Source organism: Dunckerocampus dactyliophorus, chromosome 8 (genome assembly GCF_027744805.1).
Source record: "Dunckerocampus dactyliophorus isolate RoL2022-P2 chromosome 8, RoL_Ddac_1.1, whole genome shotgun sequence".
Lineage (NCBI taxonomy): Eukaryota > Metazoa > Chordata > Actinopteri > Syngnathiformes > Syngnathidae > Dunckerocampus > Dunckerocampus dactyliophorus.
In genome coordinates, this window is record NC_072826.1 from 20,734,295 (window position 1) to 20,761,499 (window position 27,205).

Below are 27,205 nucleotides of genomic sequence, written 5' to 3' on the forward strand. Positions count from 1 at the left end.
TTGAACCGCAGTTAATCCCTAATACCGGTAATCGTTGCATCCCTATCTGCTAGTAGTTGATACGCCCATGAAAATGTCTAATTTTGACACACAGCAGTCTGTCGTTACCATTGAAGCAAAAAGATGTAGGCATTTAAAAATTGTGGGCTAAAAACAGTGGTATATGTATGCTGTACATTTTACTTATTTACGTATTAGCACATTTTTATTTTTTTAATACATTTTTACAGACTACATTTTTTAAATTGACATTTTTTTCACACAGAAAACACGTGTTTCGTGCGGAAAAAACAGCCTGTTTTTGGAGAAACAAAATGTTATTGTGAATTTGCATGGCCATGAATGCTGAATCCTCAATGGACGAGAATCCACTGTATTTTATTTGAGGTCATGCTTAAATCTTTTGCAGAAAAAATAAGGCCGATGTGTCTTCCCTTGAAAAACCTCAGAAAATTATATCCAGTGTGTAGAGATTTATAAACGCACACCAGAAGGTGGCGCCAAACAATTTCTTCCCAAGCAAGTCAGAGCCTTTCTTCCTGTCACTTATACACACACCAGATACCCACTGGGAAAAGTAAGTTAGCGTTGTGTGTACAGTGGATCCCCACACATTTGCGAGTCAGCATTCACGGCCCCCACAAAATCCCAAAATAGGCTGTTTTTTCAACAGAAAACACATCTCATTCCCCATAAATTGGTAACAATGTATAAATATGCGATGATACGCTCAAAATGCATAGCATACATGTACCACTGTAAGAAAGCCCACAATATTTACATGTTTATGTTTTTATGTAGGTGTGTCTCTTTTTCACTTCCGATACGATACCGATATTGCAGTCTTGAATATCAGCCAATATTGATATTTATCCGATATCGACACCAATCATACATAGTTTTACTATTTATTTTGTGAAATGTTGGTAAATCACCAATCATACATACTTTTCTTATGTAGTTTTTGGTGTGGAATGTTAGAAAAGGCTTGATCAAGTCATACAGTATTAATCAAACAGAGAAAAACAGTTCGCAACAGTAGGTATGGCAAAAACTCGCCCATTTACTTCATTATGCATGTGGGGTATAGTTTTATCCACAATGTCATGGCAGATAATTTAGCGAGTTTCCCGTTTGGTGCCGCTTCATATGCACGATGAGGTTGGTTGTATTAAACTTCCTCAGTTCTGTGCTATCACAGGAAACTTGTTCATGACACGTATTGCACCCAGCTGCAGTGTCTTTTTACTGCCACATGGCTGACATCACTCTTGCTACTTTGTTAGCACGCTAGCAAACACTGGTGTGGTCACATGAGCTCTATCAGTCGCTGCTGGATAGACGTGCTGGAATTGTCTGCTTGTATCGGAGTGCCAGTATGGGAAAATTGAGACGCAGGCTGATATAATCTGATATTGTTTTTTTTTTTGCTGGTATCAGCCCAAAATCTGACACCAATATTGGATTAGGACATTTGTATTTTATGCTTCATTAATAATGTTTTTTGGTTAAGCTTTGAAACTTTGCACTTTGTTCGGCTGTCCTTGAACGTACCATAGTAGGAAGCACTAGCTTTGACAGTCAATTCATTTTTTTTTATGCAATCTACCGGTTATTTCACTCATTCTGAAAACACGGTTTAAAAAAACCCCAAAACATTATGTCTTAAAAGAGGGGTCATCTTATATTTGGTACAATGCAGTCATTACCTTGTTTCACTGAGAGCACAGAAAGGGTTGAAACAAATGAACTCAGCAGAACTGATTCCTCCTCTGGACACACGTGCATGTTCTGTAGAGGAGAGAAGAAATGATTCCCTCTAAAGAGTAATCATGTTCTATGACACACAGTGATCCAACGTTTACCTGTATGGTGTCATTGAGAACCAGGGCATCAAACTGAGCCAGGTACTGGATGTGGTAACGCTGGACGACGTGGTAGTATTTTCTCATGAGTCCTCTCAGTCTCTCCATGTGGAAGAGCAACTCCGCCATCTGACTTGAAAATCAGCCAAATAGATTTTGTTTATTCACAGAGGTGTTACCGCTTGTTCCTTGTTTTGATGGTGCAGTATTATGTACTTGTCAACATAGTCCTCAGGTGTTTTTATTTTGGGCATGTTCTCAGAGTGTCGCACCAGCCACAGGACTTCGTCACGGGAGAACGTCAGGGCCATGAAGACAAAGAGAGCCTTAAACAGTGAAGGTGAGTAAAATGACGGATTATGATGGATGGATCTGGGACACAATTGACAAACTTATTGGGACCACGTATGTATGCTTAAGACATGTATGCGTGACATCCCAATACTTTTGTCCATGTATTGTAACTTGGACCCTCACCAAATACAAACTATATAAAGCCTACTACACAGTCTAAATCACTTTTTTATACACTGTACAGCAGGGGTCTCAAACTCACAGCCCGCGGGCCATTTGCGGCCCACTAAATCGTATCTTGCGCCCCGCAACTGGACATCAAAGAGTAGTCTAACTGCAGCCCACAACATCCGGGCAAGCTCAGTGTTACTTCCATACTTACAGGGCCAAGTAAACACCAACACTGAACTAACACTGGTGTTATCACATGGATGTATTGTGAATTGTATCGTATCGTGAGGTACCCTGAGATTCCCAGCCCTACTCCCAATACTTGATGCGACCCAGCCTCACCCAGACTCTACCTCCACCGGCCCCCAGTGAAATTGAGTTTGAGACCACTGCTGTACAGTATAATCAATATATTTTACCTTTGGTCCCAGCAGCCCTGGTTCATCTTCCAGGACCATCACTAATTCCTTCATGGCTCCTCTAAGGAAGTGTCTCCTCTCTCGGTGTAGTACCCCACTGTCAACATTATAGCGCTATGGTAAATCTATACTTTATATATTTTAATATGTGTGGCCCAAAGGTGTATTGCGCTACCTGTTAGCTATGACATGATCGCGGCACTCCTTGACGTCTGCAATACGCTTGCCGTATCTGAAAAAGATGTTGCATTGAAATTATGGGTAGCAAGTGAATGCTGTCAGCAAGACTCACCACATACAGTATTATGTCCAAAAGCGCTACATGAAGGCTGTGGTCCTTTATTGATTCAGCTCATTTGGACATAACTTATTTTATTTCATTTTATTTTATTAATTAATTCGATTTTTGTTATAAATAATACAAAACTTGTTTATTGAGAACCTGGATATATTTTTCTGTCTGTATGAACCACTTTATGAGTGTCAACACTGGCCGCTTGTCCTCCTCTGAACTACTTTGATATCCCCGAATTCCATCCACAGCTGACAGCCAATGTAAACTGTGGGAGATTCGTACAATTCGCTCTGGATGTGGCTGCTCGTCGCCTCCCATTACATTAGCTGCTGCTCGATCGACGATCACGTCGTGAGCCCCGATAACTCACCACACCCTGCCAAGAGCCCGTCCCTCCAAATGCTGCGCAACGCGCCACCTCAGCGAGACATTTTTCGTGTCATCACTCTCACAACGACAGGTAAGTTTCACACGGCAGCCATGCTTGTTTTGGCTTTGTGAAGGGAAATTGGAGGGGAAACGGTCACTATAGGCTGGATGCTGCAATGGGGGCGGAGCTGATCAGCGGATATGGTCGGCGTTATAAAGCAAGTATCGGCATATGCCGATACCGTGCTGATCGGGAGCCAACGGTCATTTTTATTGCAAATGTTGAGCCGAAATCGGAAGAGAAGGTGTTCACGTAGGTGGGCTACATGGCCTCTGCACACAAGAAATAATGTTGCACAAGCAGAGCAATCACAGCTTTTAATATCGCTTTGCAGGGAGGAGCTAGCCAGTGTAGTGCCAATCGACACAAGAGCATTATCCAGACGGAACTAAACTGAACTCAAAACTGAAATGAGAGAAATGCAACAAAATGCATCCCTCAAGAGCAGCAAAGCATATTCAAGGGTCAAAATGTGTGCCGAGTTCGAAAAAACGCATGCACGTTGTCTGCACTAAGGCCATGTACGCAGGAATACAGATTTATATACTTTTTTAAAGCATATTTTTCTATGCCTTTTGGCTGCTCGTCCACACGCAAACATAGGTTTTTGTCCTTAAAAACTGAGCTTTTGGAAATCTCTAGCCAGAGTGGGGATTTTTAGAAACTCCAGCTTCAGCACGTGTATGTACTGTATGACAGGTAAAACTGAGCTTTTTAGTTTGTTTCACATGCGTACTGACTTATGGGTGTTGGTTTCATTTTGTGCAGCGGTTGACTTGTGTGCTTGCAATTAAAAAACAAACATTCATAACGTTTCCTGGACTCTGTGGAAGCAAGCGCTGATCTTGAAGATAATTTACACATCATTGTACATCTAATATCACACTTTATTGATGAGCACAGACGTTAAGTCAGCTGTAGCTGCGTTTTCAGGCTTCTGGTTGGCTCATGACAGGCGGTGTGGATGGACATTTTTTTTCACCCCGGGGTGGATGTTTTTGAAAATATCCGTGTTAGTGTGGACATAGCCGAGTACTGACACCACCCCTGTTCCCCACGGACCCCCTAACACCTCACCATGCCTCCTAAGAAAGGTGCTTCTCACTATTTGAGAAGCACTGCTTTATTCTGAATTTGGTCGTTGGCTTTACAATTGAAAATACAAAAAGGATGCAATACACATTTAAATGTGAGTATGTAAAAATATGTTTTATATGGAGAGTATAAAGGGAGAGCATAGCAGTACAGTGTATTACCGTAGGGGAGCTTCCATACCCTTTGATGTTGTCAAAGAGGTCTTCAGAGACTTTGTGTATGCTGAGCAGCTCGTCTCTGGTGAGGGTGATGTACAAGCCGCTCCGCAGAGCCATTTTCCACAGCTCCTGGGAAGCTTGGTTGCTATTCAGGCTGCTGTGGCACAGGAGGAAGCCGACTGCAGGGACAAGAGATGCTCTTGATTCAGCACTGGATGATATTTAGACAAATGACAGCAAACCGCCACACCTCCAAAGAATGACACTAATGGAATTTGTTACTTACTGATGATCCAGCGCTCCATTACCTCCAAAGGCAGATATTCACAAGCCATCTGTGGGGAGGAACATCATCAGGCTTATTAACTGTCAACCATGATGGATTATGACAGCCTTCCATGCATACAAAACAAAGAGACTTATGAACAATTGTATTGTGTTGTGTTCTGCTTGCTCCCACCCTCACATTCAAATCATTAGGTTTCAAGGAGTCTTTTACACACACACACACACACACTTTTGCCATGTCTTGGGGTCTTTTTTCTTCCAATGGATTGTATTTGATAGCAAATATAAACAGTGTGCCTGGAGGTCCGTATTGACGAACAAACAGTGCTTCTTATGTGAGAAAGTCCCCCTGCTGCAGGGAAGCAAAACATCACATCACATAAAATAGCAGTAGAAATAAAAATAGCGGTAATGGAAAGCAATATTTGAAGAGGCGCAAAAAGTTCGACAGATGCCCTCAGTCATGGATGGAAGAAGGTGGCAGTGATAGGAACACAAATGTGGTGTGCTGTGTACTGCGATACTGCCCTCTCCTGTGCTCTTTTTGCAGTACACCCTGCACACCAACATGAGGAGCTGATTGGCAACACCTGGGGCTGATTACCTGTGCTGCCTTTAAGATGCAAGCTCCCCAGCCAATGTTGCCAGATCGTTGACTCCTACTCCTCGACCCAGGCTCCTCTGCTACCATTTCATGTTACTTGCTACTTGTAACACTTGCCTAGCCTTTTGCTACTTTTCCCCTGCCTGGACACTCCAGCAGCGTAAGCATCCTGCTAGCCTTTTCCTGCCTGATTACTCGGCAGCGCTTTCTGTTACTAGATCTACTCTTTTGGTAGCACCTTTTGTTATATTGCCTTTTCCCGTCTGCCATACGGGTCCCCCTTAGTTATTAGATCCTTGTTTGTACTTTTGCCTGTGTTGTACATTTTTCTCCTTTTGAGTTTTGGAATAAACACTTCTTCCAAGCTCACGTCGTCTCGCGCATCTTGGGTTCCAACCTGCGGCTCACTCCGTTCCTGACAACAACTAGAGAAGGCGGAGGTGGATTATGGTGGAGATGGATAATTCATGACACATGCCAAACATCCATGATCAAGATTATTTACTGTTAACTTTACCAATCCATCCATCCACCTTACTACCTGCCTATCGACCCATCCATACATACATCCATCCATCCATCATCCACCTACCTACTGTACCTATCAGCCTTCCTACCAAACCTTCCAGCCATCAAGTCAATCAATCAATCAATCAATCAGTCAATCAATCAATCCATCCAGCCATCATTCACGTAACAAACTACCTACCTACCTACCAACTCCATCTGCCTCTCTACCATCCCTTTATCCATCCACCCATCCATCCATGGACTGGTCGACCTAACTACTATACCTATCTGCCTTCTTGGTAATCCCTCTATCCATCAATCAATCTACCATCAATCCACCGACCTAACTACCAGCCAACCTATGTGGCTTGCTGCTTATCCATCCATCCATGCCTCCACCTAACTACCAACCTACCTGCCTACCCTACCCAAGTAACCATTTGGGCGCATAACAACAGGTTTTTCTAGAGTTTAATCTATACAGTAGGTACCAGACTCACAGTGTCACAGCAGGCCGGATCCAACATAGTAGCCGGAGCACTGAGCAGACTGAGGAGCTGGGCATTCCGCCACTGTTCGGCCGGTAGGTTCCTCCTTGGGTAGATCATTCTCAGAGACAGCAGTGCTGCGGTCACTGACTAGAGGGGCACACAACCATGGAGGGTAACATTCATCATGCAAGACCATGAAAGTCTCTTCCAAACGGTCCTCACCCTGGTGTGAGGTCCAAACTCCTCAGTGAGCTTTTTCCAGGGATGCTCGTATTCCACAAACATCTGGCTGAGGCGTGGGTAGGAGGGGTCACTGCAGGACGCAATAAAACATGCAAATCGTTAGGCACAAAAAGAAGAAGCAAGTCTGTAAATCAGTCACACCTGTTGCCCTTCATCATCTCATGAGCACAGTTGAACATGCCCACCAGAGCCTTTTTCTCATCGATGCGAGCGAGGGTGATGATAACTGAGGCATAAGTGATGATCAGGTCCAAGTAGCTCTTGGTGAAGTCAAAGTTTACAGCCTAAAATTCACAATTCAACCCTCAGTCATTCTTAAAAAAAAAGGTGCATTTGTTTTGCAGTGCAATAACAAGAACTTACAATATCAAAGAAGCACTGGCAGGCATCTATGGTGTTCAGCAACTCATAGACGTGGTCCTGAAGGAGATTGGAATTTAATTAAAAAAACACCATGTTAACATGCACATCAGTTGTCAGTGACTGTACTATGCGCAACAGCGGCTTATTATTTCATCCCAAAAAGAAGATTGCTTAAATTCATCATCATGATTGAGTTATCGACACCATCTCATAAATACAGATGATGCCTCCACCTGGACGCAACCTCCATCATACAAATGCTAGTGGAAGTGTAACAAAGTGCACCAAACCCCGGCAAGCATACTGGAGGAAAATCAACTATTTTCTATGTCAGAATAATAATCCACTCTATATGCAAATGTGATACTGGATAATGATTAGATGGTAGGCAGGAGAGAGAAGGTGACAATCATTCAATTTTTGTTTTCATTTTTAAGAAGAAGACTTTACACCGTTTCATCAAAATTGTTTTCATTATAAAGTATATAATTTGGTGGATATAAAACAGAAAAGTAGCATAATATAAGCAGAAGTAGCAGAGGAAAAGGAGGAGTACATTTAAAACACCTGCATGCCTGCACAACACTTAAAAATGATATCGTTTTTTTGGAGTTAAATTGTGGAATAGGTTGAGCAAGCAGTGAGCCAACTGAAAAAAAAAAGTACAAGCATATGGCGTTCACAAGGTGTATGGCGAAAGACAAATGCTGTTAACCGTAATGTCTGATATAATTTATCCTGATTTGATTTGTTTATCATGATTTAATAACTTATTATTACTATACCCTGTATTCATGTATACACCATACAGAGGGGTTCTCAAATGGTCTCAACCTGGGACCCATGTTTCCCAAAGGTCATTAAGTCGCGATCCACTTTTTCTTCATAGTCTTTGCCTATGTCCATCTTTTAAACACTAACACACAATGAATTTTACAGGAATGTATGAAGGCATTTTGTTAAGGAAATGAGTTGAACATAAAAAAAATTCAAATTAAATATGAAAAATGCACTAAATAAGTCTACAAAATCGGATATTCACTTATAATTGTGCAACGACTATATACCAAGGAGGAAGAAAAAAAATCTAACATCGCTTGTATTTAATGTATTTATCATTTGGTATTTATTTTATTTTTATTTATTTTTATTTATTTATATTTTCATTATTATTGTATCTGTAATACTTTAATTTTTGAATACCTCTCTGCGAGCCTCCCTAAAATGGATCCGCTACCCACTGAATAAGATATCTAGAAAATGTAAACATGCGAACAAACTACAGTATCAGTAATTGCTCGGGCACGGAGAAGGAGGAGGATTAATTAAGCGCTGCATTTTCCTGCTCCTTTTCGGACATGTTGACTTACACAAGTGTAAATATGTGATGTTCCTTGATGTAACTTGATTTATGCGGGTTCCATACCATAAAGAAAACCAACAATTACCCTGAACTCTATGACGTCTAGAAAAGAGTCGTAGTAGCTTGTTGTGGCCTCCATCACATCAGACTTTTGCCGCTGGATGCTGGTTAGGTTTTGCTACAATGAGGAACAGCAATTTTTTTAAAATGTGTTCTTTGTAATGTTGCTGTTGTTAGATATTTGAACCAGCTTCCCAAATAACATCCCATCAAAGCAACAGTGGAATACTTACTATGTTTCCTCGGAAATCAATGTTTGGGAACTTTTTGTTGATATATTTGATGGCAGCTTCCATTGACTTATCTGTAAGGATGGCTGGCCGCAGCTTGACATCTGCACACAACTGCAAAACAGAATTTGCAATTCTCAAGATGACAAGTGACAATATGAGCTATGCATCCACAAACATCCATCCATTTTCTATGCTGCTTGTCCTCATTAGGGTTGTGGGTGAGCTGGAGACTATCCCGGCTGACTTCGGGTGAGAGGCAGGGTACATCCTGGATGGGTTGCCAGCAAATACACACAACCATTCACACTCACACCTACGGACAATTTAGAGTCTCCAGTTATCCTAACATGCATTTTTTTTAAATGTGAGAGGAAGCCAGAATATCTGGACAAAACATGCTAACAGACATGCCCAAATGAAGATTCAAGCTCTCGATCAGGCCACCGTGCTAACTAACCACGAGGCCAACATGCAATACAATTAATTAGTTCCATACAGGACACAAATGTATTTTACTAGTGGGCTTAGGTCTTCTCTGCTGGCCTAAAAACTATTAGAAACACTGATCTACATTTACAACTTAAATTCTAGTATTTGTTCTATGAAATTGTATGAATTTATTCCGAACAGTCAATTATCTTCATTTTGTAGGTGTCCCTCTTGGCTGCACCGCTTCCGGAAGGTGTACGTGTATGCTAGATTTTCTTGTCCTATCAGATTTTAGATTCTGTGTGTTGCTATGTCAGTGTAATCTGCCCAGGGCCTTCAGAGTCAGGAGTACTGGCACACATCACTTAAAGTATTAGCAATGGGGCTGTTTCTGTGACCAATCAGATTTCAAATTTGCCTCACAGAGCTCACTAACAGGCATACAGTAACATCAGCCTTTTTCCATCTAACACTCAGGGTTACGCAGCGCGCTTGAACGCTTCATCACATGAGCAACGCCATGCTTCATTGATCCTGTTTTGACATGAAGAGACAGAGACTGAGTCGTTCAACATTCTGTGTACGTTATTTGAGCAAATATGAGCAGATACAGAGGTCCTGGAGCAAGCCAACACATCAAGGGTGTTTGCAATGCTGAGACAATGAGGGCTGCGTCAGCTTGGTCATGTTCACAGGATGACACCATCCCGGCTCCCACACGAGCTAAAGACAGGATCAAGACCACCAGGCCGACCACAGATGCGCTACAAAGACCTTTGTAAACAAGATCTGCAGGAGGCGGGTCTTCACATAAAGAAATGCCTAACGAATGGGAAGAGTGGCGCCATCTAGTGTCCTGTGGTATTAAGGACGCTGAAGAAAGGCGCCTTGAATTCCAGAAAGAGAAGAGACAGAAGAGAAAAGAGAAAAGTTGAGGCAAGTTACAGCCTCAGCTTTCATTTGCATTAATTGCTCCAAGGACTGTCACTATCGGATTGGACTTTTCAGCCATAATAGGAAATGCCGTGTTACGCATAACAACAACTGAGCAGACCACCGTCATCTCTGACGGAAGGATGCCAAATAAGCAAGTTTATATATATATATATTTTATATACAAGTCGGTCTTGGAATGAATTTGTTCCCCACTTCGACTGAAAGTTTTCCAGACCAGTGCTTACGAGTGAGTGGTGAGTGTCATGTTATTTAATTGTTTAATTTTTGTCATGTTGTTAAGATAAATATTGATTCTGAACTGCTTCAGATGATGTAGTGTAGAGGTCTCGATTTTGGGGTTGGGTATTGTTGGTGATGAGTTGGGTATGAGACGATGTATTTGAAGATAAAGGGTCAGCTGGGTTTGTTGCTGTAGTAATAATGTGTTCTGTAATGCCACACATTGTTATGTTGCCTTTTTGTATGTTATTGATGGTTTACATAATTGTGAAGCGGCAGTGGTGGTATTAAGAGGTGGATTGGGTCGCGGGGGTAACTTTCCACCAGGGAATGGCGGAAGTCTGTGAGTAATAGCCCATAAAAATGTCTTTTTTTTTGACACACTGCTCGATCGCACCGGCACAATTAGCAATGCGTTAAAACATAAACAAGTCAAAATTGCGGGCTGTTTTAAACAGTTGTGCATGAATGATGTACATTTTGCCTGTATTATCACATATTTATAAATTATTGCTGACTTAAGGTGAATGAGATGTGTTTTCTAAGAAAAAAAAAAATAAAATTAATATTAAAAAAAACAAATTGACCAAAAATTTTCGGGGATCCACTGTACTTGGAGCAAAAAGTTTGCTCTAGCATATCGAACATAACAATTTAGTCCGACACCCAGTCAAATTGTCACACTGTGTTGACAAAAAATAGTATTGGAGTGAATAATAGCCTTTTCTTTTTAGCAAACAACCATGAAGGGGACCTTGAGCTGGATAGCGAGCGCCCTTCTGCATGGTTCCACAGTCACTGTGTGAAATGATTGGCTCCCAAATGAAGTGAAGTCAGGCTGAAAATAAAGTTTGCACACTCCCTGGCGAAGGTTAATTATGTCTAAAAATAGGAAAATTCTCCAACATAATTTGCACTTTGTGTCACTTCCTGACAGTCTCACCCAGAAATGCATAATGTGGCATGTCAGGGCCCAAGAGTGCGGTGCTGCTCACACAAAAAAGTTGGACTTTTTTATTGTTTTATTATCATGTTTGACTGTTTGAGGCTACTGAAACTTGGGTTGACTGACAGCAGAGACCGACTTCCTGGTTGCACTTCCTCTTTGTTTGAGTACAACTGGAAGACAGGAAGTGCAATACACAACAAGCTTGGCCGCTCAGAATATTTGTATTTGTGTTCAGTTGAAATGATTCCCAAAACATTGTGGTTTGGTTTTATGAGGTGAATCTCTAACTAATTACAGCCAATAAATGATACATATTTTAGGTGCGCAACTGAAGTTATTTATTGTGTATATGTATGCCTGAGATGATCGCCACTGAATAGCATGTGACATACAGTAAGTCATAGCTAACTTCCTTATTTCTTACCCCTCACCTTCTTGATGTAGTTCATGCGTATCAGCACCCCGTTCCCTCTCTCATTTAGGATGGTGAGTTTTTCCGCCAGTTTTTGATGGTAGTCCATGGTCTCAACCCCACGCGTCACCTGTCCCTCCGCACAAGCCTTGTCCTCCTGGTACTGAGGAAGCTGGACCCTTGAAAACAAGTGCACCCGAGGCCTCACCCCTGCCGCTGATGGGTCACATGGGGCTCGTGGTTGTGGGAGGCGGAGTTTGGAGTTACTGTCGGGTGGTTTTGCTGTAATAACCCACATGTCAACAAGAAGATGTGAATAGAAGAACTGATATATAAGATAGTTACATTGCATTGTTTCTTACAGAAACTACCAGATTTACTGGTATTGTACATAACTTAATGATTCCTTTGTCTATAGGTCTTTTTAATGATGATTTTTGTAAAATTATGTAATTTTACATTTCGTTTCCTTTAATGTATGACCAGGAAAGATCACGAATTAGGGGTGTCATACTTTGCCTAATTTTATTTGAAACCACAGGACATAAATAAGACATATTTAGTTTGAATGAAATTATTTGTAAATATTTTTCAAATGTAACATTTTCATCAAATGGCATATTATCCCTGAAGTATCATTTGTTTTATATTATATATACTGTATGTATATATATATATATATATATACATATGAAATAATGTGTGAAATACTAAATTAGATGTTCTTTTTTTACTTTATGAATACTAAACGTACTTTATTTTTTTACCACAAGATGGCAAAATTTACCAACTTAAGTTGTGCTGTCGCGCTGACGTTTGAGGGTTCAATTATGGTTATGGTTATGGTTTAATTTATTTTGAACATGGAGACAGTTACACTGGAGTACATCACATAGTACGATTCACAGTTCCACATGTCCAAAAATGAGTAGGAAGAAACAAAGCATATTTATCCGTTTCACATCAATTGCAATTCATTTGTTCACCTTCTGTATTCTAATGTAGTCTTTGCCAGTTGTAAATGCACAGGAAAATGGTAAAGCAATATCACCGTGTTGTGCAATGATAGTCAAGGTTAATAATTACTTTAAGGAAATTATAAAACAGTCTGAATGAAAATTAATGGATAATTAGTTAGTTGTTGACACAAATATAGTTGCATAATGGCTGGTTCTGTCCAGGCTTTCAGCTTAAAATCAGCTATGAAAGCGCCACTGTTTCACTGTTTACCTGATTTGGAGATGGCGTCACCATTTATTGAGAACCTACTCAGCTCCCGAGGTGACGTGGCTCAGGTGGAAGGGTGGTTGTCTCCCAACCTGACGGTTGTGGGATCGTTCCTCCACTGATCATGTCGAAGTGTCCTTCGGCAAGAGCGATTGCTCCTGATGTGCGGGTAGGAAAATGTGTTAACAGTGTCATGCTGAGAGTTCCTTGATATACTTCAAAGATTTAAATAAGTTATTATAAACAGTATTTTTAGAATAAATTATAGTTCGTATAATAAATCAGTGCTAACTTGCCCATTACATCACTCAGCATTGTCCTGTCAGCGGTCCTTCCTCGCTCTTTTGGCGGCAACATTGTTGCTTTTAGCAGTCAGAATCTTTTGGGAACTTCTCATAACGCTTCATAATAATTATGTAGTCATTTTTTTTCAAAATACACTTTTCAAACGCCCCTTTCACGTGAACGCGCACTTAGCACAAAGCTAAAAACAAAGTAAGTTGACAAAGTAAGTTGATAACCACTGTAGCAGGACCAGTTAAGGCTGATGTTGAGCCACTTTTGCCGTACAACCCCTTTGTAAACATCAGCTGCTTGTACTGTTTCTTGAAACTATGATGTACCAAAAGTGACACAACTATATGTACAAAGACAACGACAATTATTTGGAACAAACAAATCTGTAGTTCATCATTTAAAATGTTGTCACTTTTATCTTTTTTTCTGTCTATTGTTCTTTCTGAAACAAACTAACAAACTAGTCAACAGTATGTGATTGTTAGTTTTAAATTAAGCAATACAAAATGTATTTAATGCGCAGGCTCTGGCATTCCCACGACCCTAGTGAGAGCAAGCACTACAGAGGATGGATGGATGGATGGATGGATGGATGGACAGATGGATGGATGGAAGGATGGAAGGATGGATATTCAATATGCAATGACTGTTTTTTTTTTTTTTTCGAACAAACTTGCCCTTATCTCACCCAGCCTGAAATACCACTTCCAACCTGTGTCAGTGAGTCACTGTCTATGGAGGTAATGAAAAAGACCAAGAAGAAGAAGCAGCGCTGCCAACAGGTATAGGTACAAACAAATGTGACTAGTACCTTTCAAAATATTTCCATAATAAAGCAAATCATTGACAATAAAAGCAGCATTGGAAGGCATAATTAAACGGCCTAGCAAGTGCGATAAATGAATTTCCACAATATATGATTCAGTGTTAATAAATGGAATATTTCCGTAGTTACAGCATAGGAAGCCTGTTTATGACTTTGTAAATACAGTTTTTAACATTATTAGAGCCCTGTAGACATGAAATAACACGCCTGCTGATTATTCATTGTTTGCATCGCATTGCACAACTCTTATGCTGCAGGGACTCGAGACCGCCGCAAGCCAGCGAGCTAACCAGTTATCCTTAAAAGTACTACTGCTGTTGCTACTGCATACATGTACCACACAGTTTTTATGCTTCACTCATGATTTTTCACCATGCAGTGAGATTTTGGACTTTCTCTGTCCGTCCTTCAACGCACCATAGTTGCTGTAAGATTCAAAGTCCAAACTTCTACACTAGGGATGTAACGATTAACGTATTAATGATGAACCGTGTTAAAGCTCTTGATGGTTGGCATTAGCATTTCAAATTAAAATGATCTTAAAACTGTGATTGGTAACCGCACTTGGACAAATCCACTTCCTAGAGCAGCAGCAGCAGAAGAAGAGGACAATATGTCTAATTGTTTCTGTGAGCTTTCTGCTGTGTACAACCGCTGCTACTTCATGATTGCCTACACTGCAGTTGCATCGAGTGAGACAGAAAGGCTGACAGATCCGGTTAATTTTGAGAATAAAATCATTCCGTGTTTAAAACAAATCCTAGTGTTTTGTTTTTGCAGGAGTAACGTTAGTGTGTGTGTGTGTGTGTCTGTGTGTCTGGCAGATGATAATAATAGCAATAATAGATTTGCTTTTCCCTTATTTACAGAGTGGGCATGCAGCAGGCAACTCCAACTCTACCGCTACCACACATCATCATCTGCCAAGGAAAGTATATTGTGTGTGATAATTAGGGATGTCCCGATCCGATCTTCCGGATTGGGATCATCTGCCGATCCGCTGTATGTTGAAGATCGGATAATATCGGATTCTGCCACGAGACTGGGCCGATCCGGTTTCCGTATAACATTCGTAACTCTCTGCCACACTTCAACATGGTAGGCGGGGTAATGTGCCTCAAAGATGGTTGCCACCCGATTTCCGCCACCCGCAAGAAGAAGAAAACGTAGCACCACCATGCAGGCATGTCTGTGGTGCACCGTGGTGAAGTTAGTTTCACATTGGACGTTGGATATTCGACTCTGTAGCTACAGCGGTAGTTCCCCCTCACTGTGCCCAGACTGCTGTGTCATTGTGCGGAGAGCTCGCACAGGAAGTGCCGCTGTAAGCTGGTTGTTTATACTAGTGGCCGTCAATAAATTACTATTGTGTTGATGAGAGTTTGTTTAAAAAAAATGTAATTTACAGTGTTCCCTCGCTCCTTCGCGGTTCACCTTTTGCGGACCCACTGTTTTGCAGACTTTTTTGGTGCAACTTTAGAATTTTTATGTTTTTTGTTTTTGTTTTTTGTTTTTCCAGCATATGAACACTGTTACAGGCCAAACCTGGCCCTTTAAGAAAAATTGCATTGTAGGAAGTTGAGTTTTGTGTAGTTCTGTGCTTTAAGCACGAGGCGGTGGTGTCGCTCTCTATTCTCTCTCTTGTGTCTGCACCATCTATTGTCTGCATCCTGATTGGCTGTAGACCATTGTCAGTCAATCTCCTTCATGCCATCTGTTGTTGTGGTCATGGCTAACAAACTAGCGAACCGTGTGAGCTGCTTGCTAACCATTAATACTGTAAACAGTAGAATAAACAGAAAAAGCTAACCGTGAGTGACTCTGAACACTGTATGGTTGCAAGTTTTATCCCCAACCAAACCCACTATGTCGATGAAACGTTCTGCACCCAAAAGGCAGAGGAAGCCAGCCGTCACACAAAAAGTTGGACTTCTGGACATGCAGGACGAAGGCAAAAGTTACGCGGCTGTCGGCCGCCAATACAGAATACTGTAAATAAATCTTCAGTTCATGGCAGATGAGGAGGAGGAGTAAAATACCACGACAGCAGCAATATGTTACAACAAGGCTACAAAAACACTACAGCCGAACGACGCCAGGACGAATAGGCATGGTCTCAGGAGTGAAATTCGCGTGAGTCACTTAAAAATTTATTGTGTCCAACCTAATAGGTTGATCATTAAAGTTCTATTTGAACTTTGAGAGTGTTTAAACAAGAGAAAAATGTGAGAAAATATTAATGCCTGTCTGAGAAAAGTGAATAAAGTGTATGGTGAGGAGTTTTAAATAAGGAGTTTTATATAATTATTGTAAAAAAATATATATATATTTCTTGGCTACTTTGCAGATTTCACTTGTTGCGGGCTATTTTGGGAACATATTCCCTACGATAAATCAGGGAACACTTTATTGTAAATCACAGCTCAAATTGATCTATAACCATGTCAAATGTAGAGGAGGAGGACTGAGCCATTTGTCAAAAATAGCCATTTTTATGGCCATATCCATTTCTTTTTTTGCCAATAAATTTTTGCCATTCGCTGGTAGGCTAGGAGCAGAACGTCTGCAAAAAGCAGGGAGTCCTGTACCTTGATTTTGTTATTTTATTTTATGTATTTTTCATGCATTATTTGATGTTTTATATTTATTATACATATATACAGTGTATATACAGTGAATATTTAATAACATTTCATAACATTTTCATTTATTAATATTCTTCTACTGTATATATTATTTTTACATTTTAGTGAATGTGTTTTTTTTTTATTATTATGAATTAGAACTGTGTGTCATTACAACAGGCTATCGATGAAGGAACTGAAAGTAATCTAGAGAAACCTCTAGTTTCTGGTCTATATTTACCACATTGACTTAGTTATTGCGAGTTCTGCCTTTGTCACATCAACAAGAAAAGTCCAAAGCTAATTCGACAGCCAAGTGTCACTTTCCGTTTTTTCCCCAAACTCCTCTTCTCAGCTTTTCGTAGCAAGTTGAGTGCGGAAATGTGCTATAAAGTGTTGCATATGAATGTGATTAGTTCAACCACTGTTATGAAGCCCGGTGTCACTAATTTCACTATATTCTAGTATAAAGTAGTCAAGGTTTTCCTGACAATGCAGCCAAATGCTAATGACAGAGGAAGGCTTTGGGAAATGCTTGCAGCCTCAGCTGGAGTGCAGATGTCAGAAGAGTTCTGGCAAAAAAGCTCATGGGCAAGTTGAAATAATGCAACATAACCAAACCTGTTTTACATATTAGATATTTTCTTTTGTAAAATCATTAGGTTTGTTACTCTTTTTATGACTTCATGAAGTTATTATTTGTCATGTATACTCTACTTACTCGGTATGTATTCTATACAATTAGGTGTAGTGATACCCGTATTCAAATTTTTCAGTACGGAGCATTCAATTCAGTACAGCTGCATACCGATTTCACACATGGTACACACTTCAAGTGACGGACAGGAAGAGTGTGTACAGAGTGTGAAGTGTACATAATAAGTTAAACTGACATAAACATTGTATGATAATGAGGATCATGAATAGTGCTGTCAAAGTTATCATGATAATCACAAACGGAAATGAGCTTTAATACCATTATTTCTTTTGACACCCGATTAACATGTGCATGTCCTGTTTGACCCTCAGCCGACGCCGTAGTTTTACAAAATGCAGCGGCTTTGCACATGATGTTCAGCCAATAAATAAAACTTGCATGTTGCAAGACGTGCAGTGTCATACTTCCATGCTGTGGAAGTCGCCAGACCAAGTAAAGTGTGATAAAGTGTGTGTAAAACAGTTTTTTTGTGTATATCTCTGTAAAAGAGTGGAAGTGAAGTATACTGTATTTTACAACGGCTGGCACATCTGCCGAGTGTTGTGGACCCAGACCAGAGACGAAGGCAAAAGGTGGTCAATAGGTGTTTATGATAACAAAAAGCACTCACAGAGGAGGAAAGAACAACAAAAAGCGCTAACGATGAGGGTCACCAAGAAGCAGAAAGTACAAACAGCAAATAAGCAAATAGCAAATAAGGAAATACTAGATGGCTCAGCTACTTACAGGGAAGAGTAGACAGCAAGCAATACAAATACAGAAGGTATATAAGCAAAAGGAGGAAACTATGCAGGCAAGACAAGACAACAATCTGTCAGGGAACAATCAATGTGGCATGGCTTAAGAAGGTCTAATGGCTAATTAGTTGAAGGTGTGCAATCTAGGCGAGACCTCTGCAGGACTGCGAAGACACAGCAGAGGGCAGCAGACCAAATCAGAGTTCAGATCATGACAGTATCCCCCCCTTTTATATGACGCCTCCAGGCAGCTCACCTGGTTTACCTGGATGATGTGCGTGAAACTCAGTGATGAGAGAGAGGTCGCAGATCCAGGAGCGGCAGACCCAGGAGCATTCCTCTGGTCCATATCCCTTCCAGTCGACCAGGTATTGTACACCCCTACCCCTTCTTCTGGAGTCTAACAGTGCCTTCACCGTAAATACCTCTCGGCCATCGATCACCCATGGAGGAGGAGGAAGCTCGACCGGAGGGCTGAGCTGGCAGGTAGCGACTAGCTAGAGGCTGGAGACGTGGAAGACTGGGTTGACCTTGAGACTGGGAGGCAGTTTGAGCCTTACTGCTGCCGGGTTGCTGACGGCCTCTATCATGTAGGGACCCTTGAACCTTGGTGCCAGCTTCCTGGAGACACCAGCAAGTTTCAGATCACATGCCGAAAGCCACACCTCGTGACCCGGGCGGTAATCCGGTGAGGGGATCCTGTGCCAATCCGCCAGATGTGTGTTTCCGTCGCCATTCGTCCCAGGGCAGCACGGGTGTCCCGCCACACTCGGTGAGCCCGTCGCAGGTGGTGATGGATGGATGGCACAGAGATATCGGACTCTTGGGAAGGGAACCAGGAGGTTGAACCATCCGCAGTTTTGAAGGGTGACATACATGAGGCCGAGCAGGCAAGGGTGTTGTGGCCGTACTCGATCCAGGGGAGATAGATGAAGGATGGCGGTGACACATGCAGCGCAGCATGGCCTCCAAGCCCTGGTTGGCTCGCTCCGTTTGTCCATTGGACTGAGGGTGATGACCAGAAGACAGGCTCGCTGATGCTCCCAGCGCCTTGCAGAAAGCCTTCCAGAGCAGGGATATGAACTGTGGTCCTCTGTCAGTAAACAAGTCGGTGGGTATGCCATGAAAGATGTGCTTGATGAGTAGCTGAGCTGTTTCCACACTGAGATGAGGGAAGCTTGGCCAGGACAATTAAATAAGTAATTTGGGAAAGTCGGTCCACCACCGTCAGTACCACCGTGTTTCTTCTTGAACGGGGGATGGGTAGAGGTAGCAAAAGTCCTGACGGAGGGCGATGAGGGCCTTGCACAGATGGAGAAAGCAGCAATGAACTCCGTGTTCAAAGATGGCCACCAGAATCTTTGGGCAATGATAAAGTGTGTCTGCTTTACGCTCGGATGACACACAATTTCGACTCGTGCCCCCAATGCAGCACCTCGGACCTGAGTTCGGCCGAAACGAACAGCCTCCCGGGGAACATCCCTCGAGTATGGTGGTGCGTCCAGCTGCATCCGGCACCCTTCACTCCACCTCCCACTTGACAGCTTAGACTACACGGCCCACAGGTATGACAGGTCAGGGGCTGGACTTATCTATGGCAGGACTGTAGATTCTGCAGAGGGCATCCGGCTTGATGCTGCGAGAACCGAATCTGTAAGTAATGGAGAAGTTAAAACGAGTCAGGAACAGGTCCCAACGTGCATAGCGGGAATTAAGTCTGTGCAGCACGGATGTAGGCGAGGTTCTTATGTTCGGTGAGAACTAGGAACGGCTGCACTCTCCAGCCAATGTCTCCACTCCTGCAATGTGAGAACAATGGCCAACAGCTCCCTATTATCCGCATCGTATTTCCCCTCTGCAGGTATGAGGCGACGCGAGAAGAATGCACATGTGTGTAGCTTCTGGTCGACTGGGGACCACTGGGACAGGATGGCTCCCACTCCTGAATCGGACCCGTCCATCTCTACAAACAATTGAAGAGAGAGGTCAGGATGTGTGAGCACCAGAGCACTGGTAAATAACCTTTTGAGTAATACAAACACGCTTTCTGCCTCAGTGGTCCATTCAAATGGAACCTTAACCGATGTAAGCCTTGTGTGAGGTTCAGCCTTGGTACTGTTTTCACAAATTAATCGTCTGTAAGTTGGCAAAGCCCAAGAACCTCTGCAAGGGATCTTGGCGGGATCGGCACGCATTTGACCCTTCTCCACTATGAACCCCAGGAACGAGACGGAAGAGTTGTGGAATTCACACTTCTCGGCTTTAACAAAGAGGTGGTTCTCCAGTAACCTCTGCAGGATCAAGCGGACGTGTTGGATGTGTTCTTGCAAATTTCTGGAAAAAATTAAGATGTAGATGAAGTAAACAAAACAGAAACAGTTGATTATGTCATGTAACACATCTTTAACGAGGCTTTGAAACACGGCAGGGGCATTGGTGAGACCAAAAGGCATTGGGGGTAATGAAAATTGTCTTGCATTCGTCTCCCTCCTTGATCCTTGGAAAAGACGGAGAGCGGAGAGGCATTGGCCGAATTCATAAGGGGAAGTGGATACTTATTTTTAATGGTTATATCAATAAGGCCGCGGTCGTCGATGCAAGGACGCAATGCCTTTTCTTTTTTTTCGACAAAAAAGAAGCTGGCCGCTACTGGTGAGGAAGAGGGAGGAATGAGACCTGCCGTGAGAGGAGATGAGATGTAGCCATTGAGTGCCCGATCCTGCACACCTCACCTGTGTATGTGATGGTATGTATGTGGCAGGAATTGTATTTGAGTGACATCTAATAAGATAATTAAAACTGGGGACAGCTGAGATATGGTGGGCCCCTCGGTGGGGAAGGGTGCCAGGGGCAGAGGAGCCACCGTGAACCACCATGCAAGGCCTATATGTATGTGTGTTATTGCAGCGAGGCAGGAGTGCCAGTCTGCCCCCCAGCCCTACTCGGACCGAGCAGGAAGGGACCAAGGCCGCATGACAGACAGGCCGCCCACCACAACCCAAACCACGGGCCGCAAGTAACCCCTCAGGTTGCACTCGGCCCACGAGGACACCCAGCCCAACCCCCCAGAAACGACACCCCCGGTACCCCGCAGTGCCCACAGCGCTACCCCTAGACCACCATATGCCACAGAAAAAAAGATAAGAAAACATATTATATAACCAGCTATTATTCAGAATTTTTGAAGGATCCAGTATTTGTGTGTGTGTTTTTTTTTGTTTTGTTTTTATTTTTCAAAAGTATGAGAATATGTGTCCCTCGGCAATGACATTCTGCACTTACAAGCCTATGTAATTATGCATTGAAATGGTTAAATAATAGAGGCGGTTGAAAGAGATGGCATTCTTCCATGACAAGTCAAGACATGGTCAAGAGAAAGAAGACAGACAAAGACAAAAAATTCACAAACATGAAGAAGAGTCATTTGACAGGCAGCAGAAACATAGACATTAAATGTGAACACTTTTACTACTTAGTGGAATGTATTTGATGTATGAGGAAACATACTCGATCACATATTTACATGACAGATGCTTATCATAGCACAAGAACACACACTTTATATGCCAAGTACATAAATTATCCGCTCATCTTTTTACTTAGGAAGCACTTACTGTACTTTTTTCAAGCCTGAGTTTCACTTTCAGTGTTTCACGTACATTTCGGGCGCATAAATTTAGACTGCCACAAATAAATTTGGTGCTACATTTTAGTTCTTGCTCATAACAACATTACAATGGTACTGTCTGTGCAACTCCGCACCTGGTCTACCAGAGAATAAGAAGATGTAGCAGGAGGGTTCAGAGATGCCAATTTTGCAACGTTATCACTGTATTTAGCGAGTAATCAGACACCTCGAGATACTAGCGACAAATCTAGTGAAGTGACTTTTGGAGACTAAAAAGGAGAGTCTCTCCAAAGTGAGAAATGTCCCCTGTGATTTAACTGGTTGCAAAAGTATACAGTCGATGTGAGTGTTCAAGTTAAAGAACGTGGCGGTTTGTCTTCTAGTTGGTGGATTTATTAAGCTGTGGCAGTGTCGGAGAACTTTATGTATAGTAGGGGTGTAACGATTTGTTTTAATAACGATTCAATTCGTATCACGATTCGTGGTTGCCGATACGATTCAAGGACAATATTGGTTCATTTAGACCGATACGATCCAAAACGATTCAGTAATTTTAAATCGATTCAGTAACTTCAATCCAATGCTTAATAACTTGAGAACCCAGATCGATGTAGTTGAATCGTTGGAATATAAATCGATGCACCGATGTAGTGAATGAATCGTTACTCCCCTCATGTGTAGGTTTCACTTTTGCCTCTCATAGGACATGACTGTGGTGGGTCAAGGACCACCGAAAAAAGTTTGAAATCTTAATGCTTGAGGAAAACATCATCAATGAATCAAATACATAAACATGGAAACATTGTGGGCTCTCTAACAGCAACTCTGACATGAAAGGAGTATCCCTCTTCTCAACAGGAGTATTCCTCTTCTCAACAAGCAGCGGGTGCTGCTGTGGGCCCCTCCTCCATTTAAAAGCGCAGGCAGCTCTGTCTTGTTTGTGACTTTTAACAAAAACGAGAGAAGAAATTTCATTTGTAGTTCTAAACAGATTTGTTGTGCTTTTCATGTTTTTACTCACTTTTTATTCCTCTCACAATGTTATTCCTCTCTCCTACAGCGTCCACTTTTTACATGAAAATGCGGCACGGCCAATTATGCAAATTAGAAGATGGTGTCATTACTTCACAAACAACCCACCCCTGTACAGCCACATATACATCGCAGTCCTGTGGGAAATGACTTTAGCTATTAATTTTCAATAAAAGCGTCTCATTTGACTGTACTCAGAAATAATCGCACACTTAAGTCATTCATCCTGGTGCATTTCACTGTTGTTCTCCTCTAGTTGTTCCATAGACTGTCAGAAAGTAGTCCTCAAGTGGATGTTGTAATTTGTTTATGGTAATTACCATCATTTCACTGTTAGCGCGGTTTCATGACGCTAATCCAAAGAGGTAAATATGTTCAAATTAAAAGTGACAACGTGAATGTTGTAGCAAGCTAAGGTTAACACTTTCTATATCACTTAATTCAATCATTTTATTATTTGTTACATCATCTACAGCTCCACTTGTCTAGCTTAAAATATCAAATACCCCTGTTGAGTGATAATTTTAATGTACTAATAACACAACACACAGTCGTTCATTGTCCATCACAGGAAGACCGCGATAAGTGACTTTCCACAAAGTGGGATTCAATATGAATAAACTGAATATGTTCGCAGTTCAGCACAGAACCCTGTTTATGACTTTCTAAATACGATTTTTACCATTATTGGAGCCATGTAGACATGAAATAACACCCTTATAATCCCCTTTACACTCCTATTATTATATATACAACACACTGCTCACCTTTAATGCACAGGCTACGGGATCACTGCAGGGACATGGCTGCCGCTTTAAAATAGCATGCTACCAAGCTAACTAGTTAGCCTCCAATTTATTTATTTTAAACTTAAGAAAGGGTTTCAAAAGAAGTGGCGAAGAAAGACAAAGTAAGAAGCCAAAAACATACCACTTTTTTTGCCACTATGTCATGTTGGACATGCCATGGCTGACTCCATGCAGTGTGAAGGTAATGTAATGTAATGTCATTTAATGTCATGTCTCATCAATGAAACATTACTGATGCCTAGAGACCAGAATATGACACATAACTTGTCTTTCAATATTTATTTGACTAATAACAGCCCATAGTCAACCACAAAACAACGGCCATTTATTTAGTAAGGTGGCGATGTTCCAACTGTGATGTTGTGAGGGACGTTCTGTTGTTCTAGAACCTGATTGACTTTCAGTTTGTTGTAAATCCCAAACTATTTTCCCCATAGACATAATTTATGATTAAAATAAAAAGTGTGACCATCATAAGGCCTTTATTACCCCACAGTAAAGTAATATACAAATATTTTTGTTATATTATTCCGCCTACAGTGACTATTTGACTGGGGAAAAAATAAATGAAAAGTCAATGATCCAAATATGACATCTTTTGAAGAGCTGTCCTTTCTAAGCAAAACTACAGTCTTATATTCGTTAATATGGTAGTAATGATTATGAATGTGACTCAAGAATCTGAATGTTCTGAACTCCACTTTCCATGCTAGCGTTGTAATGCTGCTCATAACTTACCATAGCTGATGTTATATTGTCTCTTCTTTTGACAACAAACCAGACGAGAATGAATCAACAGTACCTTGGCTGGCTGCAGCCAAGGAGCGCACTCCATTTTGCCTCAGTTGCTTCATGGCACTATTGATCAACCATTAATCATCAATTGATTCATGGACTTTTATGTTTTCCTAGTTCATGTAGCAGTAGAGATCACACCCATGTGACATTCACAGTCTTGTAAATCCCATTACTTGGCAAGGCAGCACATTAAAAAGATCTCCAAAGGTGAAAATGGAGGTCATGGACAAGGGGCGAGAAGCTTGTGTTTGCTTTTTTGACTCAGTCAAGACAGTAATCCTCGAACCTGGCGGCGACTTCAGCCTACCGACTGCGTGTTACACAGTCTGTCTGGGGGAAAGTGACCTGTAAAGTCTGGTCAACAGAGGAGGTTCAGGCAGCAAAAATAACGCGGGATGTCAAATGAAACTGATGGCTGGAACATATTGACGAAATAAGCTGTGAAATGTGCAGGTTTGCTGCCTCGCAGATGGCCGGGTCATTAACTCGCTAAGGTTTTCCAAAATACAAAACCCGTCATCTGATACTACTTTTGACGATCACGTGGACATTCAGTATGAAAGGGAGGAGGATCAAGAAAAGCTGCTTCTGTCTTATCTCCAGGAAATCAACAGGAAAAGTCTACTCTAAGGAAAATACAGTACCTCACAAAACTCTGTATGCTTCTCACATTTCAGAACCACTTTTAGCATATCTTCCTGAGGGACTATACTGTACTATAGAAATGACCTTAATATACTTTAGAGTAGCCAGTGTCCAGACAGAATGGTTTTTGCTCTTGTATGTCCTGAAAATGAGTCAATGCCCATTTTTAGACAACACCACTGGTGGATGTTCTACACCCTGTGTGTTTCTTCACCTTCCTCTCTTCCACTTGAGGATGCCCCGCAGGTGCTAGATTGGGTTCATGTGTGGAGTAAAAATACTTGGCCACTCCATCACCTTCAGCTTTCTTAGCAAGACACGTGTCATCTTGGAGGTGTGTTTGTAGTCCTTATCATGTTGGAAAACTGCTATATGGACCAGGTTCCCAAGGGAGAGGATCGCACTCTGATTCACAATGTCACAGTTCATGTTGGAATTCATGTTTCCCCATAATGAACCACATTATGAACACTTGTGCACCCCAAGATCATGGCGCCATGCTGGACTGTAGGCAAGACACAAGTGTCTTGCTGCTTGCTCACTTGTGTTGCCAGCTATGTACTGTAGACATTAATGACTGCGTGTTGACTCATTTTCATTTCCATCTTCTATGTCGCTTATCCTCACTAGGGTCGCAGGGGTACGCTGGAGTGACTTCGGCGAGAGGCGGGGTACACCCTGGACTGGTCGCCAGTCAATCGCAGACAAACCTTCATACCAACATTCACATTCATACCTATGGACCAATTAATCTGTATGTTTTTGGAATGTGGGAGGAAACCGGACTACCTGGAGAAAACCCACGCACGCACGGGGATAACATGCAAACCACGCAGTTTTTCGCGGGGGATAGGTTCTCGAAATAGTTCCGCGAAGTAGCCAACTTCATTTTTTTACAATTATTATATATCTTTTACAAGCTAGCAAGCTAGCGATGACACAGGAGACATGGCAGGACGGCACAAAGGAGATTGATTGACAATGGTCTACAGCCAATCAGGATGCAGAAAAAAATGGGCGGTGCAGACAGATGAGAGAGGGAAGAGATAGACACTCAACTTCCCACAACGCAATTCTTCTAAAATGGCCGGCCTCAGCCTGTAACAGCGTTCATACGCTGCAACAAAAAAAAAAAAGCACTAAAAAAACCTGCGAAACAGCGAATCCGCAAAAGGTGAACCGCGGTGGAATGAGGGAACACTGTACACCCTAAACTAAAAAGTAGCCGGCTGTTTAAAAGCCTTTGGTCCCTTTTTTATTACATAATAACCGTCACAGTTGGACTTTAAAAGAATGCAAATTACTCACAGACGCTGCAGCCCAGAATAATAAACAGGTCAGCAGTGCAGCTCAGCTGGTACCGCAAACTTCATATCCGATTTCACTTTGTACTGGAGCAGAACGCATCAAGACACTGATGTAGATCACAGTCTTGCCACAGCACTCATCATACGCCCTTCATTTACTCCAAACAGCAATCCACTGTTGCACAATGCTGTCTGTTCTACAAGAAAGTGTATTTTGACTCAATCAAAGACAGAATCAGCTGACATCTGGCGGAGATAGAAGTGGGAGGAGAGGGCAGGAAAGAAGGCTTAGGAGGACGGTGGGAAAAGGAAACTAGGTGAGGGGAGTGGGAAAGGCATTCTTTCACTGACGTGAGGTTTCTGTCTCGGCTTTGGAATGTAGCAAGTGACTCACACAACACTTTGCCTACAATGCATTGGCAATATACACTATGTTTACATCACATTCAGGGAAGAAAGGAGAAAAAAATAGCAAAACCTTCCATGGAGTCCTGTCTGTAGTCTTGCCTTCCGCCTGCCAGAGCGTTTCGTCACAAGAGGAGAATTATGGGATGCCAAAGGGTAAAAGCACGACTGGCAGGCGAGCGTCCAGGAACTGCTACAGCGAGGCTTCCTTCAGTTTTATTCTACACAAAATGTCACTTTTATTATTATTTAGAGATTACATACTTTCATTATTTACGATATATATATATATTACACTGTATAT

At 41.9% G+C, this 27,205-nt stretch overlaps 1 protein-coding gene across 2 annotated transcripts in view; it reads right to left on the reverse strand.

The window, feature by feature from the left end:
- nckap1l (NCK associated protein 1 like) overlaps nt 1-26,659 on the reverse strand; it is a 52,357-nt gene extending 25,698 nt beyond the window's left edge. For both annotated transcript variants that reach the window (XM_054785163.1, XM_054785162.1), the window contains exons 1-17: nt 26,498-26,659; nt 18,534-20,611; nt 13,079-13,233; nt 11,868-12,130; nt 8,883-8,993; nt 8,675-8,767; nt 7,227-7,283; nt 7,005-7,147; nt 6,843-6,933; nt 6,630-6,767; nt 5,014-5,062; nt 4,750-4,906; nt 2,925-2,981; nt 2,750-2,846; nt 2,082-2,191; nt 1,866-1,998; nt 1,710-1,791 (exon numbers count right to left, since the gene is read on the reverse strand). In XM_054785163.1, the coding sequence (XP_054641138.1) occupies nt 1,710-1,791; nt 1,866-1,998; nt 2,082-2,191; nt 2,750-2,846; nt 2,925-2,981; nt 4,750-4,906; nt 5,014-5,062; nt 6,630-6,767; nt 6,843-6,933; nt 7,005-7,147; nt 7,227-7,283; nt 8,675-8,767; nt 8,883-8,993; nt 11,868-11,957 (1,408 nt within the window). In that variant the 5' untranslated portion in view covers nt 11,958-12,130; nt 13,079-13,233; nt 18,534-20,611; nt 26,498-26,659. The remainder of the gene's footprint in view (nt 1-1,709; nt 1,792-1,865; nt 1,999-2,081; nt 2,192-2,749; nt 2,847-2,924; nt 2,982-4,749; nt 4,907-5,013; nt 5,063-6,629; nt 6,768-6,842; nt 6,934-7,004; nt 7,148-7,226; nt 7,284-8,674; nt 8,768-8,882; nt 8,994-11,867; nt 12,131-13,078; nt 13,234-18,533; nt 20,612-26,497) is intronic.
- Nucleotides 26,660-27,205: the final 546 nt, after the last annotated feature.